The sequence below is a fragment of the Diorhabda sublineata genome, chromosome 11 (assembly GCF_026230105.1).
Source record: "Diorhabda sublineata isolate icDioSubl1.1 chromosome 11, icDioSubl1.1, whole genome shotgun sequence".
NCBI lineage: Eukaryota > Metazoa > Arthropoda > Insecta > Coleoptera > Chrysomelidae > Diorhabda > Diorhabda sublineata.
In genome coordinates, this window is record NC_079484.1 from 2,512,601 (window position 1) to 2,533,214 (window position 20,614).

The window sequence follows — 20,614 nt, forward strand, 5'->3', positions numbered from 1 at the left end:
TTCCCTATATTTTTCACTCAAACCTTTTTCTCATACAGGGTGTGTCCAATGAACGGAATTCAACCCATACAAAATTCATATCGTACACTAAATTTCAAGAATGAAATTATGAATTGTTTAACAGCTTGTTATACTCTGAAGAGGCTCATTTCCACATCAAAGGTCATGTCATAGACCCTTACGTAGCCTTAAAGTTACAGTTTAGACAGCTACATCAACTCGTAGTATCACACAGCAATAATAATACTTTGAAACCGTATGTGACAAGTTTGAACAGGATAGCGTCAACTTCTAACTTCTTTATGTCAATCGTCCATCAATTGTCCCCTAACTAGATGATATCTCGAAGAGTAGACCACCACGAAGTCTGGATTTGTGTCCAACGGACTTTTTCTCCAGGTGTTACCTTAAAACTGAAATTTTAGAAAACAAAGACGCGTTCAATACCCGAAATAGAGGTGATTTATAGAAAATAATTTCCCTTTTATGTGGATTAACACATAATAAAAAAAAAATCATACTGTACATAGTTTTATTCTTATTTGAAATCAAAGGAATCGAAAGAAATCCTGTATCTTTTCAAGTTCTTGAGATTTTTTGCAAAAAAATAGTGATTTATGGGGTAATTTCTAATTATTTACCACCCCATAAATGAAAAACAACATTTTCAACCATGAAACTTTTGAATATTTATCAAAGTCCGTTTTTTTCGGACTAAATGTTCAAAAAAAATGTATCAGCAACCCAAATTAAATTCATTAAAAACTGTTTTATTGAAGAATTTAGATATAAAAATGAGTTCAGTTATATTTCAACTGTTTCTGATCGTATTGATCAAGTTGTTTCTAATCTGAGGATTCTGAGCTTTCCTCCGTCTGCCATTATGCAAGCCGCGTCGTTTTTCCCACCACAATATTTTGAAGAAGAAAAAACCGTTACCAATTTCCCTTTTTGCTGAACCTGAAAATTATTTTACGACTAAAATACAATATAAAAATTCTATGTTGTCAGATCGCCCGCAGTGTTGCCATTACACGCCTTGTACTGATCTGCGTAATCCAAAGAAAACACAAAAATACTGAACTACTTCATAACAATTTAAATTAATTGTTTTTGGAAGCAAACGTGATACTGATTAGCAAATTTCACTCTTCGAATAGACGATAGTAAGTTTGGTTTACTACCAGAGATGTCTGCCCCAAAAAAGACCCATCAAGCGAAGCTGAACGTCAACCTTCGCTTTCCTTCTACGCAGTTAAGGTTAAGAATAAAAATTGAGGTGAAAAATAGTCGAAAATCAATCCTGAAAACATGAAAATCTCACTTACAAAACTCCAAACTTCAACCAATACAAAACCACATCGCTTGGCTTCTGTCTGCTGCTCCAGAGTGCCACAACGCAAACCAAGTCGATGTTGCCATAAAAGAAATACTGGAAACGTACATCGCTACAGAAAATGTACCCAATAAGTAGTATCGTGTCTTGTTTCATGTCATATGTCATATGTCATGTACGACAGTGTCTTTTTGGACGCCCCAGAGGCATGTCAACCTGGAAAGCATGCTGTCCCCCGCATATACCTGAACCTAAAGAAGATCTAAGGGCTGTCTACCTCAGTTAGGAACATCCTCAATCGCTAGCCGTCCAAAATCCTACTCAAAGATCGACAGGGCTGTCCAAGCCGCTCCACATTTCCAGCAACCGCATAGTAGTTGGAAGAAACCTTCCAGAAATGATTCCAGTCAGTCATTAAGAAAGAACATTTGATACACCATTTGATACACATCTTAACGCTCAAAACAAAAAATGCTAAGGCGAGTTATTATACCAGATGAAGCAGAAAATATTCACCTGGAAACCGGCTTGAGCAACTTCGTGCGCCCGAACTAAATGAGTTAATTGATTGGCTTTCAAAAATCTTTCTAAGGCTTCGACACTGAAGATATGCGCGGTACCTCTTCTTGTATTCACAGCAAATCCTTCATTAGCTAACAGCTCCATAGCTAATTTGTCGTTTATCGTTTTTGGTCTAATAATTAAATTGATTAATTAAAAAATTGTCTTCCAAAGGCCGGTTTCTTCGCGTTCTAATAAAGTGCCAAATAATTATTAACCACATCAACTTTTAATTATCGAATAAATGTTTACCGTTTCTTCACCCTAGTTGGTTTAAATCCGAACTAACTAATAAGTATTTGTCACTTTATTACGTTGGTAACACTATGAAAGATGTCTATATAGCAATCGTCCATGTATTGAAAAAGGAAAGAAATAAGCTATTGACAGTTTCCTATGTTCTGTGTTCGTGACAACGATCCGTGCTTAATCAAATTTGCACGTGTTTTGTTGAGGTTATGTCAAAGTAGTCGCTAGTTAATATTGAAAAGTGGGAAAGGAAAAAGATAACCGTCAAAAATTTCATTCATCATATTTAATTATTTGTATGACGAATATTTCCAAAAACGAACTAATCAAATATAGTTATAATAATCAAACGAATAGTCTACAGTTGGTAACACTATGAAAGATGTCTATATAGCAATCGTCCATGTATTGAAAAAGGAAAGAAATAAGCTATTGACAGTTTCCTATGTTCTGTGTTCGTGACAACGATCCGTGCTTAATTAAATTTGCACGTGTTTTGTTGAGGTTATGTCAAAGTAGTCGCTAGTTAATATTGAAAAGTGGGAAAGGAAAAAGATAACCGTCAAAAATTTCATTCATCATATTTAATTATTTGTATGACGAATATTTCCAAAAACGAACTAATCAAATATAGTTATAATAATCAAACGAATAGTCTACAGTTGGTAACACTATGAAAGATGTCTATATAGCAATCGTCCATGTATTAAAAAAGGAAAGAAATAAGGTTAAAAAAAACGTTCTTATATTGACAGTTTCCTGTGATCTGTGTTCGTGACAACGATCCGTGCTTAATCAAATTTGCACGTGTTTTGTTGAGGTTATGTCAAAGTAGTCGCTAGTTAATATTGAAAAGTGGGAAAGGAAAAAGATAACCGTCAAAAATTTCATTCGTCATATTTAATTATTTGTATGACGAATATTTCCAAAAACGAACTAATCAAATATAGTTATAATAATCAAACGAATAGTCTACAGTTGGTAACACTATGAAAGATGTCTATATAGCAATCGTCCATGTATTAAAAAAGGAAAGAAATAAGGTTAGAAAAGAAACGTTCTTCTATTGACAGTTTCCTGTGATCTGTGTTCGTGACAACGATCCGTGCTTAATTAAATTTGCACGTTTTTTGTTGAGGTTATGTCAAAGTAGTCGCTAGTTAATATTGAAAAGTGGGAAAGGAAAAAGATAACCGTCAAAAATTTCATTCGTCATATTTAATTATTTGTATGACGAATATTTCCAAAAACGAACTAATCAAATATAGTTATAATAATCAAACGAATAGTCTACAGTTGGTAACACTGTAAAAGATGTCTATATAGCAATCGTCCATGTATTAAAAAAGGAAAGAAATAAGGTTATAAAAAAAACGTTCTTCTATTGACAGTTTCCTGTGATCTGTGTTCGTGACAACGATCCGTGCTTAATCAAATTTGCACGTGTTTTGTTGAGGTTATGTCAAAGTAGTCGCTAGTTAATATTGAAAAGTGGGAAAGGAAAAAGAAAACCGTCAAAAATTTCATTCATCATATTTAATTATTTGTATGACGAATATTTCCAAAAACGAACTAATCAAATATAGTTATAATAATCAAACGAATAGTCTACAGTTGGTAACACTATGAAAGATGTCTATATAGCAATCGTCCATGTATTAAAAAAGGAAAGAAATAAGCGAAAAAAAACGTTCTTATATTGACAGTTTCCTGTGATCTGTGTTCGTGACAACGATCCGTGCTTAATCAAATTTGCACGTGTTTTGTTGAGGTTATGTCAAAGTAGTCGCTAGTTAATATTGAAAAGTGGGAAAGGAAAAAGATAACCGTCAAAAATTTCATTCGTCATATTTAATTATTTGTATGACGAATATTTCCAAAAACGAACTAATCAAATATAGTTAAAATAAACAAACAAACCACTTTTGATGTATGATATTTAAGGTTAAGTTTCTACTAAACTTTAATTGACACTTGTGACTCATTTTTGACAAATACATCGATTTAGTCGTAGGTTTACTTTATCAGAAGATTTTTGGTTTTTCGGTAAATAATAGTTAAAAGGGACTTTATTAGGAAGTGAAGAATCCCGGACTGAATTATACAAAAAAGGGGACAAAAGTCATTATATAAATAAAAGAGTTTTCCAATGTGCTTTATGTAAAAACGAATTCGAAAGGGCGTTGACGTTGTTTTGAAGATGTTCTTGATCTGGACTCACTCTCCACGTCGCCAATTTTCACAGCTGCATCACTCACTTTGGTCTCGGTTAGTTTTTATTTGAAAAAGTTTTCCCTTTTGGCGCCCGACAAAATTTCCGCTATCCAACGACCACAAAACTTTCAATAGAGTACAAAAAGGTGACGGAATTTTTGGTATGTTGGTAACAGTATGTTCAAAATCTCCCTGCAAACGTCGAGAAGTTTCGCCGCAAGCTAAACACTTAAATTCCTAGCCGAAATTGGGGGTGTATTTCGTTAAAAACGCGTCGTTATTGATAATATTCAAAGGTAATATTCGAGGGGGAGTAAAAACTCACTTAACAGGATCATTCCACATTATTTCCCAAGCTAATGAACTTTGCGCATCAGGTTGGTTAAGAGGAACCGGTATATCGTTAATAGCAGATATAACTGGACACAACCACGGCGGAGGTACACCACCATGGCAACAGAAAATCTGAAATAGCACTTGAGTTATACTTGATGGATATGACGAGAATTTGAATTGGTCGAAACGTCAATTTCCACCTGTTCCATTCAGAAGAGATCTAAAATCAATTCGGCAACAAAAATCGTTACATGTGATTGATTACCTTGCCATCTATGACGGCGGCAATGGGCATTGTATCGAAAGCATTATTCGTAGCCGACCAGACTTCGTGTCCCATTTTCTCGCCGAATTTGAGGCAACATTCTCTAAAAATGATAAGCGTTTGAAAGAAAGTTTCATACAATTGTCGTCGCGCGACTCACTTGTAAAATGTGAACATTTTTTGAACTTCGCGTATTTCGTGATTTCCTCTCAATAGATTTACTTTATTCGGACTCTGAAGCTTGTACGAGAATAAATATGCAATCACCTCGATACTATAAGGTCCTGAAAATGTGAAAACTTTCCCATGAAACAATCAACATACTGTACGATATCTAAAACTTGAAATAACTTGATATTTCAAAGGGTATTTTTTGGTTTCTAAAATCTAAGATGACCATGCATGAAGACAGGGCTTGTCTCTAAATCCATCCCTACAAAATCGAAAGTTTGCACTTGAGATATGTGGACAGTCATAGCAAATGCAGATCTAAAGGGGAACCGGAGACGTTTCATGGCGAATTCCAGTTGACTTTTTGGTTTGTTGTAACAATTTTTGCTATGTGATTCCACAGACGTTCCACCATGAGTCTTACGCCATTATATAGTCGTTCTGACGCTTTTTTTTTTAGAAATTTTGGTGCGTTTGTTGGCAATTCTACAAAATTGACACTACTGAGAAATTCTGTCGTAAATTTAACTCTTTCTTTAGGTTAATCTTCCATTGAATCATGGTTGTAGTAGATTTTGAGCTCTTCGGGAAGTTTGTCGACTATTTCATTCCTTATAATTCCCATAATACCACTTCCTGAGCCAGGAAATAAGGTTAGAACTATCTAAGACAGTGAACGCACTGTTGCCGATAATGATGGAGTTAGTTATGACCAACCAACGGCAATTGGAATGGAAATTTGGCAACTGTGGCAACAGGTTACTTTAGAGAAAGTATCAGTAATAAAAAAACTGTTTCACACATTATTGGTAGTGCCTAATGTTTATTTAATGTTTGTATAAAGTTTTTGAAGTATTTGTATTCAATACAACATTCAAAGATACTTTAGATAGATCAATAATCCAAAATTAACGTTCAAAATTCCAAGTTGTTTGTTTTTGATAGTAACCAGGAGAATTTAGAGCACGCGTGGCATGAGTCGTACTTAAGATGAGCAAAATAGAGACCAGAAACCTTGAAACAATTCATAAATACTTTTTAATGTATTTTTGGTATCTCTTGAACAAGCTATTATTTTATCAAGCCCATAAATTAAACATAACCTCATTTTAAAAATTCGAATAGTTTGTATCTGTTACTAACTAGTTTCTACCCTCTATTTTATAAAAGCGATATAAAGGTTTGAATTTGATTATAGTTCATAAATTACCTCTATCGACATAATCTCCCAAAAACAACAAATTACAAGGCGTTAATCCGGGACCGATGTGCCATAAAACTTTTTCAAAATAAAGTAAATCGTTGACGTTGCCATGAAGATCTCCTGCAATAATTCGAAAACGTTTTTTTTTACACAATTTTCCTCATTCAGTTTCGTTATTTAATTTGAATTTCGTTGTAAAACGATTCAGTACCACCAACTTAACAATATAAAAAACAAAAATCTCAAAATCAATCTTCCTTTTTAGTCATAGAATGATTATTAAAGATAGAGGGAACTTATTAAAGTGCGAAAAGTCTTCTGTGGTCTCAAATTTCACGATATAACCTCACTTTTCAGTAAAACGCAAACAAATAACACAATAATAAATAATTTGTGGTTTGAAGAAAATCATAACGAAACATAAGAAACGGATCCGAATACTTAAAACTTAGTAGATTAAAAAAATATTAACTAGTCTCGATCCGAGCATTGTTCTTGTCAATGTCAACAAGATGAAAGGTTTCACAAAATGGCTACACGCTTACTGTCACTTGTGATGTCACAAAATTGGGTTATGTTGGATTATTACTAAGTGGAACGTAAAATCAAGTGGACTCGAAACTTAACGTTTTACACAATACAATATTTAGTTTTAATTTAACATTGAGGCGAATTTGATTTAGATATAAACATTTTCAATAATGTCAGAATACCAACTACGAATATCGAAAGAAAACGATTCAGTACCACCAACTCAACAATATAAAAAACAAAAATCTCAAAATCAATCTTCCTTTTTAGTCATAGAATGATTATTAAAGATAGAGGGAGCTTATTAAAGTGCAAAAAGTCTTCTGTGGTCTCAAATTTCACGATATAACCTCACTTTTCAGTAAAATGCAAACAAATAACACAATAATAAATAATTTGTGATTCGAAGAAAATCATAACGAAACATAAGAAACGGATCCGAATACTTAAAACTTAGTAGATTAAAAAAATATTAACTAGTCTCGATCCGAGCATTGTTCTTGTCAATGTCAACAAGATGAAAGGTTTCACAAAATGGCTACACGCTTACTGTCACTTGTGATGTCACAAAATTGGGTTATGTTGGATTATTACTAAGTGGAACGTAAAATCAAGTGGACTCGAAACTTAACGTTTTACACGATACAATATTTAGTTTTAATTTAACATTGAGGCGAATTTGATTTAGATATAAACATTTTCAATAATGTCAGAATACCAACTACGAATATCGAAAGAAAACGATTCAGTACCACCAACTCAACAATATAAAAAACAAAAATCTCAAAATCAATCTTCCTTTTTAGTCATAGAATGATTATTAAAGATAGAGGGAGCTTATTAAAGTGCAAAAAGTCTTCTGTGGTCTCAAATTTCACGATATAACCTCACTTTTCAGTAAAATGCAAACAAATAACACAATAATAAATAATTTGTGATTCGAAGAAAATCATAACGAAACATAAGAAACGGATCCGAATACTTAAAACTTAGTAGATTAAAAAAATATTAACTAGTCTCGATCCGAGCATTGTTCTTGTCAATGTCAACAAGATGAAAGGTTTCACAAAATGGCTACACGCTTACTGTCACTTGTGATGTCACAAAATTGGGTTATGTTGGATTATTACTAAGTGGAACGTAAAATCAAGTGGACTCGAAACTTAACGTTTTACACGATACAATATTTAGTTTTAATTTAACATTGAGGCGAATTTGATTTATATATAAACATTTTCAATAATGTCAGAATACCAACTACGAATATCGAAAGAAAACGATTCAGTACCACCAACTCAACAATATAAAAAACAAAAATCTCAAATTCAATCTTCCTTTTTAGCCATAGAATGATTATTAAAGATAGAGGGAGCTTATTAAAGTGCAAAAAGTCTTCTGTGGTCTCAAATTTCACGATATAACCTCACTTTTCAGTAAAACGCAAACAAATAACACAATAATAAATAATTTGTGATTCGAAGAAAATCATAACGAAACATAAGAAACGGATCCGAATACTTAAAACTTAGTAGATTCAAAAAATATTAACTAGTCTCGATCCGAGCATTGTTCTTGTCAATGTCAACAAGATGAAAGGTTTCACAAAATGGCTACACGCTTACTGTCACTTGTGATGTCACAAAATTGGGTTATGTTGGATTATTACTAAGTGGAACGTAAAATCAAGTGGACTCGAAACTTAACGTTTTACACGATACAATATTTAGTTTTAATTTAACATTGAGGCGAATTTGATTTATATATAAACATTTTCAATAATGTCAGAATACCAACTACGAATATCGAAAGAAAACGATTCAGTACCACCAACTCAACAATATAAAAAACAAAAATCTCAAAATCAATCTTCCTTTTTAGCCATAGAATGATTATTAAAGATAGAGGGAGCTTATTAAAGTGCAAAAAGTCTTCTGTGGTCTCAAATTTCACGATATAACCTCACTTTTCAGTAAAACGCAAACAAATAACACAATAATAAATAATTTGTGATTCGAAGAAAATCATAACGAAACATAAGAAACGGATCCGAATACTTAAAACTTAGTAGATTAAAAAAATATTAACTAGTCTCGATCCGAGCATTGTTCTTGTCAATGTCAACAAGATGAAAGGTTTCACAAAATGGCTACACGCTTACTGTCACTTGTGATGTCACAAAATTGGGTTATGTTGGATTATTACTAAGTGGAACGTAAAATCAAGTGGACTCGAAACTTAACGTTTTACACGATACAATATTTAGTTTTAATTTAACATTGAGGCGAATTTGATTTAGATATAAACATTTTCAATAATGTCAGAATACCAACTACGAATATCGAGAGAAAACGATTCAGTACCACCAACTCAACAATATAAAAAACAAAAATCTCAAAATCAATCTTCCTTTTTAGTCATAGAATGATTTTTAAATATAGAGGGAACTTATTAAAGTGCAAAAAGTCTTCTGTGGTCTCAAATTTCACGATATAACCTCACTTTTCAGTAAAACGCAAACAAATAACACAATAATAAATAATTTGTGATTCGAAGAAAATCATAACGAAACATAAGAAACGGATCCGAATACTTAAAACTTAGTAGATTGAAAAAATATTAACTAGTCTCGATCCGAGCATTGTTCTTGTCAATGTCAACAAGATGAAAGGTTTCACAAAATGGCTACACGCTTACTGTCACTTGTGATGTCACAAAATTGGGTTATGTTGGATTATTACTAAGTGGAACGTAAAATCAAGTGGACTCGAAACTTAACGTTTTACACGATACAATATTTAGTTTTAATTTAACATTGAGGCGAATTTGATTTAGATATAAACATTTTCAATAATGTCAGAATACCAACTACGAATATCGAAAGAAAACGATTCAGTACCACCAACTCAACAATATAAAAAACAAAAATCTCAAAATCAATCTTCCTTTTTAGCCATAGAATGATTATTAAAGATAGAGGGAGCTTATTAAAGTGCAAAAAGTCTTCTGTGGTCTCAAATTTCACGATATAACCTCACTTTTCAGTAAAACGCAAACAAATAACACAATAATAAATAATTTGTGATTCGAAGAAAATCATAACGAAACATAAGAAACGGATCCGAATACTTAAAACTTAGTAGATTGAAAAAATATTAACTAGTCTCGATCCGAGCATTGTTCTTGTCAATGTCAACAAGATGAAAGGTTTCACAAAATGGCTACACGCTTACTGTCACTTGTGATGTCACAAAATTGGGTTATGTTGGATTATTACTAAGTGGAACGTAAAATCAAGTGGACTCGAAACTTAACGTTTTACACGATACAATATTTAGTTTTAATTTAACATTGAGGCGAATTTGATTTAGATATAAACATTTTCAATAATGTCAGAATACCAACTACGAATATCGAAAGAAAACGATTCAGTACCACCAACTCAACAATATAAAAAACAAAAATCTCAAAATCAATCTTCCTTTTTAGCCATAGAATGATTATTAAAGATAGAGGGAGCTTATTAAAGTGCAAAAAGTCTTCTGTGGTCTCAAATTTCACGATATAACCTCACTTTTCAGTAAAACGCAAACAAATAACACAATAATAAATAATTTGTGATTCGAAGAAAATCATAACGAAACATAAGAAACGGATCCGAATACTTAAAACTTAGTAGATTCAAAAAATATTAACTAGTCTCGATCCGAGCATTGTTCTTGTCAATGTCAACAAGATGAAAGGTTTCACAAAATGGCTACACGCTTACTGTCACTTGTGATGTCACAAAATTGGGTTATGTTGGATTATTACTAAGTGGAACGTAAAATCAAGTGGACTCGAAACTTAACGTTTTACACGATACAATATTTAGTTTTAATTTAACATTGAGGCGAATTTGATTTATATATAAACATTTTCAATAATGTCAGAATACCAACTACGAATATCGAAAGAAAACGATTCAGTACCACCAACTCAACAATATAAAAAACAAAAATCTCAAATTCAATCTTCCTTTTTAGCCATAGAATGATTATTAAAGATAGAGGGAGCTTATTAAAGTGCAAAAAGTCTTCTGTGGTCTCAAATTTCACGATATAACCTCACTTTTCAGTAAAACGCAAACAAATAACACAATAATAAATAATTTGTGATTCGAAGAAAATCATAACGAAACATAAGAAACGGATCCGAATACTTAAAACTTAGTAGATTCAAAAAATATTAACTAGTCTCGATCCGAGCATTGTTCTTGTCAATGTCAACAAGATGAAAGGTTTCACAAAATGGCTACACGCTTACTGTCACTTGTGATGTCACAAAATTGGGTTATGTTGGATTATTACTAAGTGGAACGTAAAATCAAGTGGACTCGAAACTTTGAAGAATCAATATTAATAATTCTAACTCACCCATTATATATACAGGGGATCGTAAATTCAACAATCTCGATTCACTCCGGAATATTTCCCTGACTTGATTACATATGCTAATCAAATTTTTTCCTACTGTAGCCGAATCTAATTGACCCCAAGAGTAAACCGATGCAGCTTCTTTTATTTTATTGATGCTGGTTAAATATCTAAGCGATTTCAACAATTCATTCGAAACTGAACGTTGGCTGAATATGTCCATCGACAATCTCCTGGCTTGTTCGTTGAGTGGTTGTTTCAGAGTTGTCGCAGATACGGCGTCTGGAATATATTTTTACAAAAATTGGTTTTACTCGTTCCGAAGGACGAAATCGCTTACGGTTAATCAATTTGCAAGAATGGAAATAGCCGGACAAACAATTTACGATATCCTTCGGCGTTTCGAGACAGGTTTTTTCATTGAGAATTGAGAAAATTGATTGTTAGAAGTTTGGGAACCATACAGAAGAGGAAATGAATAATTTTTGTGTTAACTGCAGCCGCTACCAATAGTTTCAGCGTCTCTAGTCAAAGGGCGTTCGATATTCTTCAATCGCAGTTTGGTTTTTCCCCCAACACATTCCAACTTGGAGCTTTATTGGGAATACATGAAGCTTCGTACAATTTTAGATCTTAATAAGGAGATTTTAGCTATAATAATAGAAGAAGCTGACAAAGAAGATGATAACAAACGAAAACAAAATGAAAATTAATCTTCAATGGCAATCCGAGCGGCGTGGATCATTCCAAATAATTTTCAACGTTTTCCTTGGTCTTTATCTTATCGAGTTTCTACTGTATGACGCAAAAGACTTAATCAATGAAATTGTAGTTGTAATAAATAACAAAAATATCGATTACTACCTTGAATCAATCGCATTTCGTCAATATTAAGTGCTTGTCCACTCCTTTGGATTTTTACAGCGTGTAGAGCTACTTCATAATCAGTATCAGTTTTAAGTGCAGCTGGAGCTGCTGTTGAGATCTTTCCTCTTGTATCTAAGGTATTAAATCTAGGTTTGAATGTTGCACAACTAATTTTATACAGTGTGTGTGTGTGATTACATGGAAAAAATTATCATTATTAACCGAACAAGCCAACAGATATCTCGATCACAACAATTGGTTAACTGTTCTTCAGATGTAGAGCTCGAAATTAAATTTTTTATCAAACAATCCAAAAAGAAAGCACTCGAATAGTTTCGCCGAAGGCCCTAACAGTAGTAGGACATCTTGATACTGATTTTTCCCTTCTGTAGAATCGTCCAAATTCATTCCAAAGTTATCTAACTTGAATTCTCATGAAAAACTTTGTATTCCACTCATAGGATATATATGAAGTGGGTTCTTTCTTCTACTCTGATTTGAATTAGCTGCAAACTGAATTGGAAAATGTCTTGGGGTACTTCCGAATGCACTACATTCTTTTTTGGAATGTAAATTACGCAGAAATGTAAATAGACAGATAAACAGACATTTAATATCTATATATTCATCGGAAAAATGAACGACATGGGTCCGACAGACGTCCGGAAACTTCCACAGACCGAGGAGCGTGGCGAATAATCGAGAAACAACGCAAAGTTTCCATACAATACAACATAGTTCGGCTATTCGACTAGAGATGGCGTTACTGTGCGAAACGTCGACTAGATGGACTGCAACTACGTCGGTCTCTCGTCAAAAGATGACGCTAGGCGCTACTATATATATTCGAATGTGATAATTCTTCATTCCTCGTATTTTTTCGGTATATTAGGTAGTATTTTATGTCTTGGGGTACTTCCGAATGCACTACATTCTTTTTTGGAATGTAAATTACGCAGAAATGTAAATAGACAGATAAACAGACATTTAATATCTATATATTCATCGGAAAAATGAACGACATGGGTCCGACAGACGTCCGGAAACTTCCACAGACCGAGGAGCGTGGCGAATAATCGAGAAACAACGCAAAGTTTCCATACAATACAACATAGTTCGGCTATTCGACTAGAGATGGCGTTACTGTGCGAAACGTCGACTAGATGGACTGCAACTACGTCGGTCTCTCGTCAAAAGATGACGCTAGGCGCTACTATATATATTCGAATGTGATAATTCTTCATTCCTCGTATTTTTTCGGTATATTAGGTAGTATTTTATGTCTTGGGGTACTTCCGAATGCACTACATTCTTTTTTGGAATGTAAATTACGCAGAAATGTAAATAGACAGATAAACAGACATTTAATATCTATATATTCATCGGAAAAATGAACGACATGGGTCCGACAGACGTCCGGAAACTTCCACAGACCGAGGAGCGTGGCGAATAATCGAGAAACAACGCAAAGTTTCCATACAATACAACATAGTTCGGCTATTCGACTAGAGATGGCGTTACTGTGCGAAACGTCGACTAGATGGACTGCAACTACGTCGGTCTCTCGTCAAAAGATGACGCTAGGCGCTACTATATATATACGAATGTGATAATTCTTCATTCCTCGTATTTTTTCGGTATATTAGGTAGTATTTTATGTCTTGGGGTACTTCCGAATGCACTACATTCTTTTTTGGAATGTAAATTACGCAGAAATGTAAATAGACAGATAAACAGACATTTAATATCTATATATTCATCGGAAAAATGAACGACATGGGTCCGACAGACGTCCGGAAACTTCCACAGACCGAGGAGCGTGGCGAATAATCGAGAAACAACGCAAAGTTTCCATACAATACAACATAGTTCGGCTATTCGACTAGAGATGGCGATACTGTGCGAAACGTCCACTAGTTGGACTGCAACTACGTCGGTCTCTCGTCAAAAGATGACGCTAGGCGCTACTATATATATTCGAATGTGATAATTCTTCATTCCTCGTATTTTTTCGGTATATTAGTTAGTATTTTATGTCTTGGGGTACTTCCGAATGCACTATATTCTTTTTTGGAATACAAATTACGCAGAAATGTAAATAGACAGATAAACAGACATTTAATATCTATATATTCATCGGAAAAATGAACGACATGGGTCCGACAGACGTCCGGAAACTTCCACAAACCGAGGAGCGTGGCGAATAATCGAGAAACAACGCAAAGTTTCCATACAATACAACATAGTTCGGCTATTCGACTAGAGATGGCGATACTGTGCGAAACGTCCACTAGTTGGACTGCAACTACGTTGGTCTCTCGTCAAAAGATGGCGCTAGGCGGTAGTATTTCGCTTATTTCGAGGTGGGTGTTTGATCTCATTAATATCGAATCTAATAAACAATTTTTTACCGAGAAATTAATAATTAAAATGTTTTTATATGATGCTTATTTGTGTAAATGAAATAATTGTATTAGAGAAAGGTCAAAGTGCGTACTTTCTTGAGCAGCTTGTCCTCCTGCCATTACCGATTGTGAGGTTTTAGGAATGAAAGGTCCGCCACCATCGCTAGAAAATTAAATATAAAATAAAACTGTAGTTATACTATTGAAGCAACTTTTTGTCATATTAAAACTAAATGGTTTAGATCTCAGGTCTCTATGTCTTGAACTTTATGTCGAAGGCTTTTCGAAGAACGTAAGATCCTGCAGTTGAACCAATCCCTTCAGGAATTCTTGAATCTTGAATCCTGCTAGAACTATTCTAACTAACTGGAACCAACTTATTAACCAAACCTTCAATGTCATTAACAGACGTAGTTTTGTCCAAAATAATGCTTCTTTCGAATGCAGACATAGCTCGAACTGTTGCCTAGAGCAGCAACAACAATAAACGATAAATTTAGCTCCTGATGTGACTTGAAGTGACGCGAAACATTCGTGGAAGCTCGGAGACGGTACAGCGGAGACTGAGGGAACCATGGAGGGTTCCAACTGTTGGAAACGACCAAATGTAAAGCAATGGGGAATTTACATTTACACGATCCCACATCCTGAACTGATCTAAATTGATAACGGGGTTCTGATTGCTTGGAGGTACATCGAGGAAGTGCTCCTAGTGGCTGTGATCCCAATGGTTTCTAGAATTGATACCGATCACTTAAAGCGAATGGATGTCGCAGTTCTGAACAGGCCTCTACGATCTCCTGATATGAATCCTATAGATTATTTGTTGTAGAATTTGGGTAAAACATCGTTATCTTCCTCCAAATGGCTCTTCGTGAAGAGCGAGATGCTTTGCCGGTGGAGTACGTCGAAAATTTGATTTTTTTGGATACCTGACTGATTAAATGGTATTTTTTCTGAAAGTTTCGGTATCCTTTCCTTTTACCAGGATTATAGCATTGTCTTGTACGTATGATGGAAATTTACTTACTTTTTCTATTATCAAATCAATATAAACGTAAATTTTATACCCGGATTTTTGTAAACATTTGAGTATTCCTATATTTGATCGAAAAATGGTAGACGTTCCACGAATTTTCAATTCACAGATGGCTTTTAGAAAATCGGTTTCGTTGACGGGATTCCCATCTACCATGCCCATCGATCTAAAAATGTCGAAAACAGATATAGGCGGAAAAAAAGTTTACTATTATTTTCTGGAAAAGTCTTATTTCGAGTCTATACACTTTTTTGATCTATGTCCTCTCCCCACAAGTGAAAATTCAAAATTGGAGAAAAGAGAAAAGTCGCTAGTGGACAAATCTGGTTAATACAATGGTTGATTGGGAAAGCAGTTTGCTTTTGCTTAAAATACCATCGCTTTTTCGCGGTTCCTTCAATTACCTTGATTGGTTAACCTCTCCCTTTTCTATTTTTCAAAATAGTCCTTGAACATAATCTATGAAACCATCTTTTTTAGAAGAACGTTCGCCCTTCGCAACCCACTGTCTTGTGGATCCAGTTTTATCTTTCAGGTCCCAATAAACATTCAGTCAAAGCCCTTACTGCCAACACACTGTTTATACAGAGACTAAATTTAAACTAGACTAAACTAAAAATGAAAAAAACAAAATGTACCGACTCTAAATTTGAAAAAAAAAAAGACATATGTTGAACTGCAGGTATTTTTACCTACTTGTATGTTTCCGAAGCTTCCTTAACAACACTAGCAGGATCAATTGGACTCTTTTTAGCTTTCCTCAAATCTGTTATTAAACCCTTAAAATCGTCCGCTCTAAGTAGTTTGTCATTATCTTTATCATAATATCTAAAATTATTAACAAATCGACTGTAATTTATTATTGATTAAATTTGACAATAATATATTCTAAAGCCGTTCATTCACACGTTATCCACGGTTTTCCACCCAACATTTATCGTAAGTTTGATCTATTTAGTTACCTCATACGACTTGTGACGCTCAAAAACGTGTAATTCGAGTCGATTAACAGACACGTTCAATTAGAAACGAAACTCGAAAGTATAACAAACCTTTTAACAATAACATTGAATCAATCAATATCAATATTACCTTATATTTTGTATAAATACAGTATTGAGCATAATAAACGCGGAGAGACAGTTGTTACCATTGTCAAACGTACCTACTGCGGTTACCGACATGTTGTGTGGTGGTTAGTACTCAAATTATATACTAGTAATTGTTTATTGAATGTGTAAGCTAAAAATATACCATTGATTGTGTTTGTTTGTACCATTTTTATCAAATTTGGAGGGCCCTCAACTTAAACACAGACTTTTCGGAACTATAACCCGAGTTTACGGATCAGTTGATTGCGAATTCTAATCCAGAACGAGATTTAAATCAAAATTTTCGAACGTCGTCTTCTGAGATGCTTCTTAGCTTACCAAAAGCTAACCAAGTCGATCTAAATCGTTTCTCGATGTCTACTTTTGAAGAATCCATGAGTACACAACTAGATAGAGACTGAAAAATCCACATTTTGAATAAAATAGTGAACAGTTTGAGTTTCCAACCATAAACCATGGCAAGGAACGTCTTCGGTTTACTCGAAAGGGTCAGAATCGCAGCAACCGTGAATTGAGTAAAGTACGAGTCAATCCTGGTTCGTAAGCTTTGAGGATCTCAGATATGGTGATGGATCTGTTATATATTGAAATGTGTACACCAAAAAAAAGTAGAGATGGACTCGATTTTCGTTTTTTCATCGACTGTAGATATACTTTAATAATTTATTTAGTCTAGTTTAAAATAATGACTATATAGTTTCCGTCAGGTTTACCTGAACATATATCGGCTTCTTATCTCTGCGGCGGGGCCCCCATGAGCTGTACTAGGATCTATGGCGGCCAAAAAATAAATATATTCTCTAAAAGTTATTCCGTATCTATTGTTATAATCGGCAGCCCTAGAAATAACGCCATAAAAATATGTCTTGTGTTTAAATGTGGGTATATTTACCGAAATAAGCTTGGAGTTGCGCCTTTTTCCCATCCCAAGTCCGTCATTACCTTTGAAAACTGCCTTACGTTCAAGTAAGCCGCTGGGAAAGTCATCAATAGAAATTCTTTCAAAATTAACTCTTGACCTAACCGGTCAATACCTGAAGCATCGACCAATTGCGCATAAGTATTATTTTTCCCGATAACGAAAATATCGTCGTTAGTTTCCAATAGAGTTTCATTGAACGTTATATCTTCTGGTGCATTGTAATAATTGGGTAATTGCTCCTTCTTTATAATACAAAGCAGTTCGACCAATTCGGGACTTCGGAGAGTATGAGTTTGCATTAATTTCGATATATCCGGTAAACCTACCCAACGACATTTTCCTCGGTACTAAAGCGAAAACAAAATAATTGCAAATTCGTAGTCCTAGTTTTTTAAGAAGCATTCTGAATGTTCCTTGTCTAATTTTACTTTTACTCTGAGATGCACAAAGAAAAAAAGAACGCACTTTAAATGTCAAACGTCAGCTTAAACCACAGACGATATACACTTGCGTTTCATAGATAAACTTCAGTTTAACTGAGGATTCTTTGTCCTTTTATGTTCTCATACATATATTCTTTTCGTTATTTTTATCTTCTTCCCGTTCTATTTTCCGTTTTATTGAGCTTCCTAATATGAATTTGTTATCTATCGTTTGTGTCCCTTTTCTATAAACCCTTTGCTCCTCATCCATTCTCTCGTGTATTTCATTATCTTTTCCTTTATGATTCTCTAATATGTTTTTACACAATTGAAGATAAGCATCGGTATAGTAAACACGAATTTAATTGAAAAGTTATTTATACAACGATAATTATCTAAGAAGCATTCTAAATGTTCCTTGTCTAATTTTACTTTTACTCTGAGATGCACAAAGAAAAAAAGAACGCACTTTAAATGTCAAACGTCAAACTTCAGTTTAACTGACGATTCTAACCTAGCTTCTTTTTCCTTCCAAACTCCGTCGATCTTCTTTTTAAACTTTCCCTCTTATGTTTATGTTTAAGAGTGCACTTGTCAAATGTCAAACGTCAGCTTAAACCACAGACGATATACACTTGCGTTTCATAGATAAACTTCAGTTTAACTGAGGATTCTTTGTCCTTTTATGTTCTCATACATATATTCTTTTCGTTATTTTTATCTTCTTCCCGTTCTATTTTCCGTTTTATTGAGCTTCCTAATATGAATTTATTATCTATCGTTTGTGTCCCTTTTCTATAAACCCTTTGTTCCTCATCCATTCTCTCGTGTATTTCATTATCTTTTCCTTTATGATTCTCTAATATGTTTTTACACAATTGAAGATAAGCATCGGTATAGTAAACACGAATTTAATTGAAAAGTGATTTATACAACGATAGTTATTTAAGAAACATTCTGAATGTTCCTTGTCTAATTTTACTTTTACTCTGAGATGCACAAAGGAAAAAAGAACGCACTTTAAATGTCAAACGTCAAACTTCAGTTTAACTGACGATTCTAACCTAGCTTCTTTTTCCTTCCAAACTCTTCTTCCCGTTCTATTTTCCGTTTTATTGAGCTTCCTAATATGAATTTAATCCTTTAATCCTTTAATCCTTTAATGGAAAAGTGAATTATAAAACGATAATTATTGAAGTATTCTACAAAAGAAGCATTCTGAATTCTGCTTGTCTAATTTTACTTTTACTTTGAGATGCACAAAGAAAAAAGAACGCACTTTACAAGTGAAACGCAATTTTAAGAGTACACTTTAAATGTCAAACGTCAGTTTAAACCACAGACGATGTACACTTGCGTTTCATAGATAAACTTCAGTTTAACTGAGGATTCCAACCTAGCTTTTTAAAATTGTTCACGTTTACACAATATTGGCTTAAGTAGAGCGTTTCTTCTTCTCTTTTCTTTTCTTCTTCTCCTTCTTTTTCCATATCTTTCTACTTTTATCATTAGACTTAGTCTAGTTTTAATATCTTATGTTGTTTTCTATCTCCATCACGAACTCCGTCGATCTTCTTTTTAAACGTTTTCATATATTCCTTTTGTTATCTTTGTTATTTTCATCTTCTTTCTGATCTATTTTCCGTTCTTCCATTTCCTCATGTATTTCCTTTTTTATGTAGTGATATCAATTGATTTTCGTTTCTATGTTGTCGCCTTCTCCCATTTTTGCACTTCCTCTTCCGCGATTTCTTCTCTTGTCCTTCTATCGTAGTAAAATTCTTCAGCATCTTCGAAATCTTCTTCTCTTTTTAAGTTTATGCCTTTTTTATTGTTTCTTCTTATTTCCTTTCGTTTTCGTTTTGGTTCTATTGAAATAACTGATGATGACGATGAAAAAATTATCAAAATTGTCGATTCATTTAATACTAATGCAGACTTAGTTCGAGATAGTTTCACTTACCTTTCCAATAGTATTTTTGGCTTTATTTTTAGTCGGTGTATCTACAAATATTTGGAAAACAATATGGAGTAAATAAGGACACGTGTGTCTGGATATCAATAATTTCGAAATTCTCAAAATTTTTATTTCGGCATTAGGTAATTGTCCAAATATCTGAAAATAAACGAATTTATTTGCAAAAATCACCCCCATCTATGTTCAATTCATCTCAAACTAATGATTTCAAGATTTTTTTTGTGTTTGATACATTCCTGAAAGTACCAAACACTAAATATATTTTTTCTGGAAACATTTCGAACGTATCCCCTCACCTCATTTATTTCTTTTCGTATAACTTTCTCCCAAGCTTGACCTTGAGATACTTTAGCTCCTGGTAACCAATGCTCTACATTTTCTACTATTAATAAAAGCGTCGAATCGAAAGGACAAAATGCCGCTACTGAAACCACATCGCAAAACTCGTTTGCATTTTTGAACATTAAAGCCATTTACTAAAAGTTATCGTATGTTGAATGTTTGATATATTATATCAGACAAAATAATTTAATTTATTAATATCATTGTTTGATTCAACTGTAACTCATTCTTTACATTTATGAATGTCA

At 33.7% G+C, this 20,614-nt stretch overlaps 1 protein-coding gene across 1 annotated transcript; it reads right to left on the reverse strand.

The window, feature by feature from the left end:
- Nucleotides 1–834: 834 nt before the first annotated feature.
- LOC130450401 (uncharacterized) lies at nucleotides 835–20,497 on the reverse strand. Its single transcript, XM_056788774.1, has 14 exons — nucleotides 20,321–20,497; nucleotides 20,010–20,162; nucleotides 17,595–17,971; nucleotides 17,416–17,541; nucleotides 16,287–16,418; nucleotides 14,644–14,714; nucleotides 12,144–12,278; nucleotides 11,280–11,561; nucleotides 6,343–6,456; nucleotides 5,122–5,245; nucleotides 4,962–5,064; nucleotides 4,686–4,825; nucleotides 1,853–2,030; nucleotides 835–960 (listed from the first exon to the last, which is right to left on the reverse strand). The coding sequence occupies exons 1-14, from the start codon at nucleotides 20,495–20,497 to the stop codon at nucleotides 835–837; spliced, it is 2,238 nt and encodes a 745-aa protein (XP_056644752.1).
- Between the last annotated feature and the right edge of the window lie 117 nt (nucleotides 20,498–20,614).

Coding starts and splice junctions, on each gene's coding strand:
- LOC130450401 (XM_056788774.1), bottom strand. CDS start 20,497: ATGGCTTTAATGTTCAAAAATGCAAACGAGTTTTGCGATGTGGTTTCA. Junction 6,457..11,279: donor ATCCCCTGTATATATAATGG/GTGAGTTAGAAT, acceptor GAATTATTGCAG/GAGATCTTCATGGCAACGTC. Junction 4,826..4,961: donor CCGCCGTCATAGATGGCAAG/GTAATCAATCAC, acceptor GTGCTATTTCAG/ATTTTCTGTTGCCATGGTGG.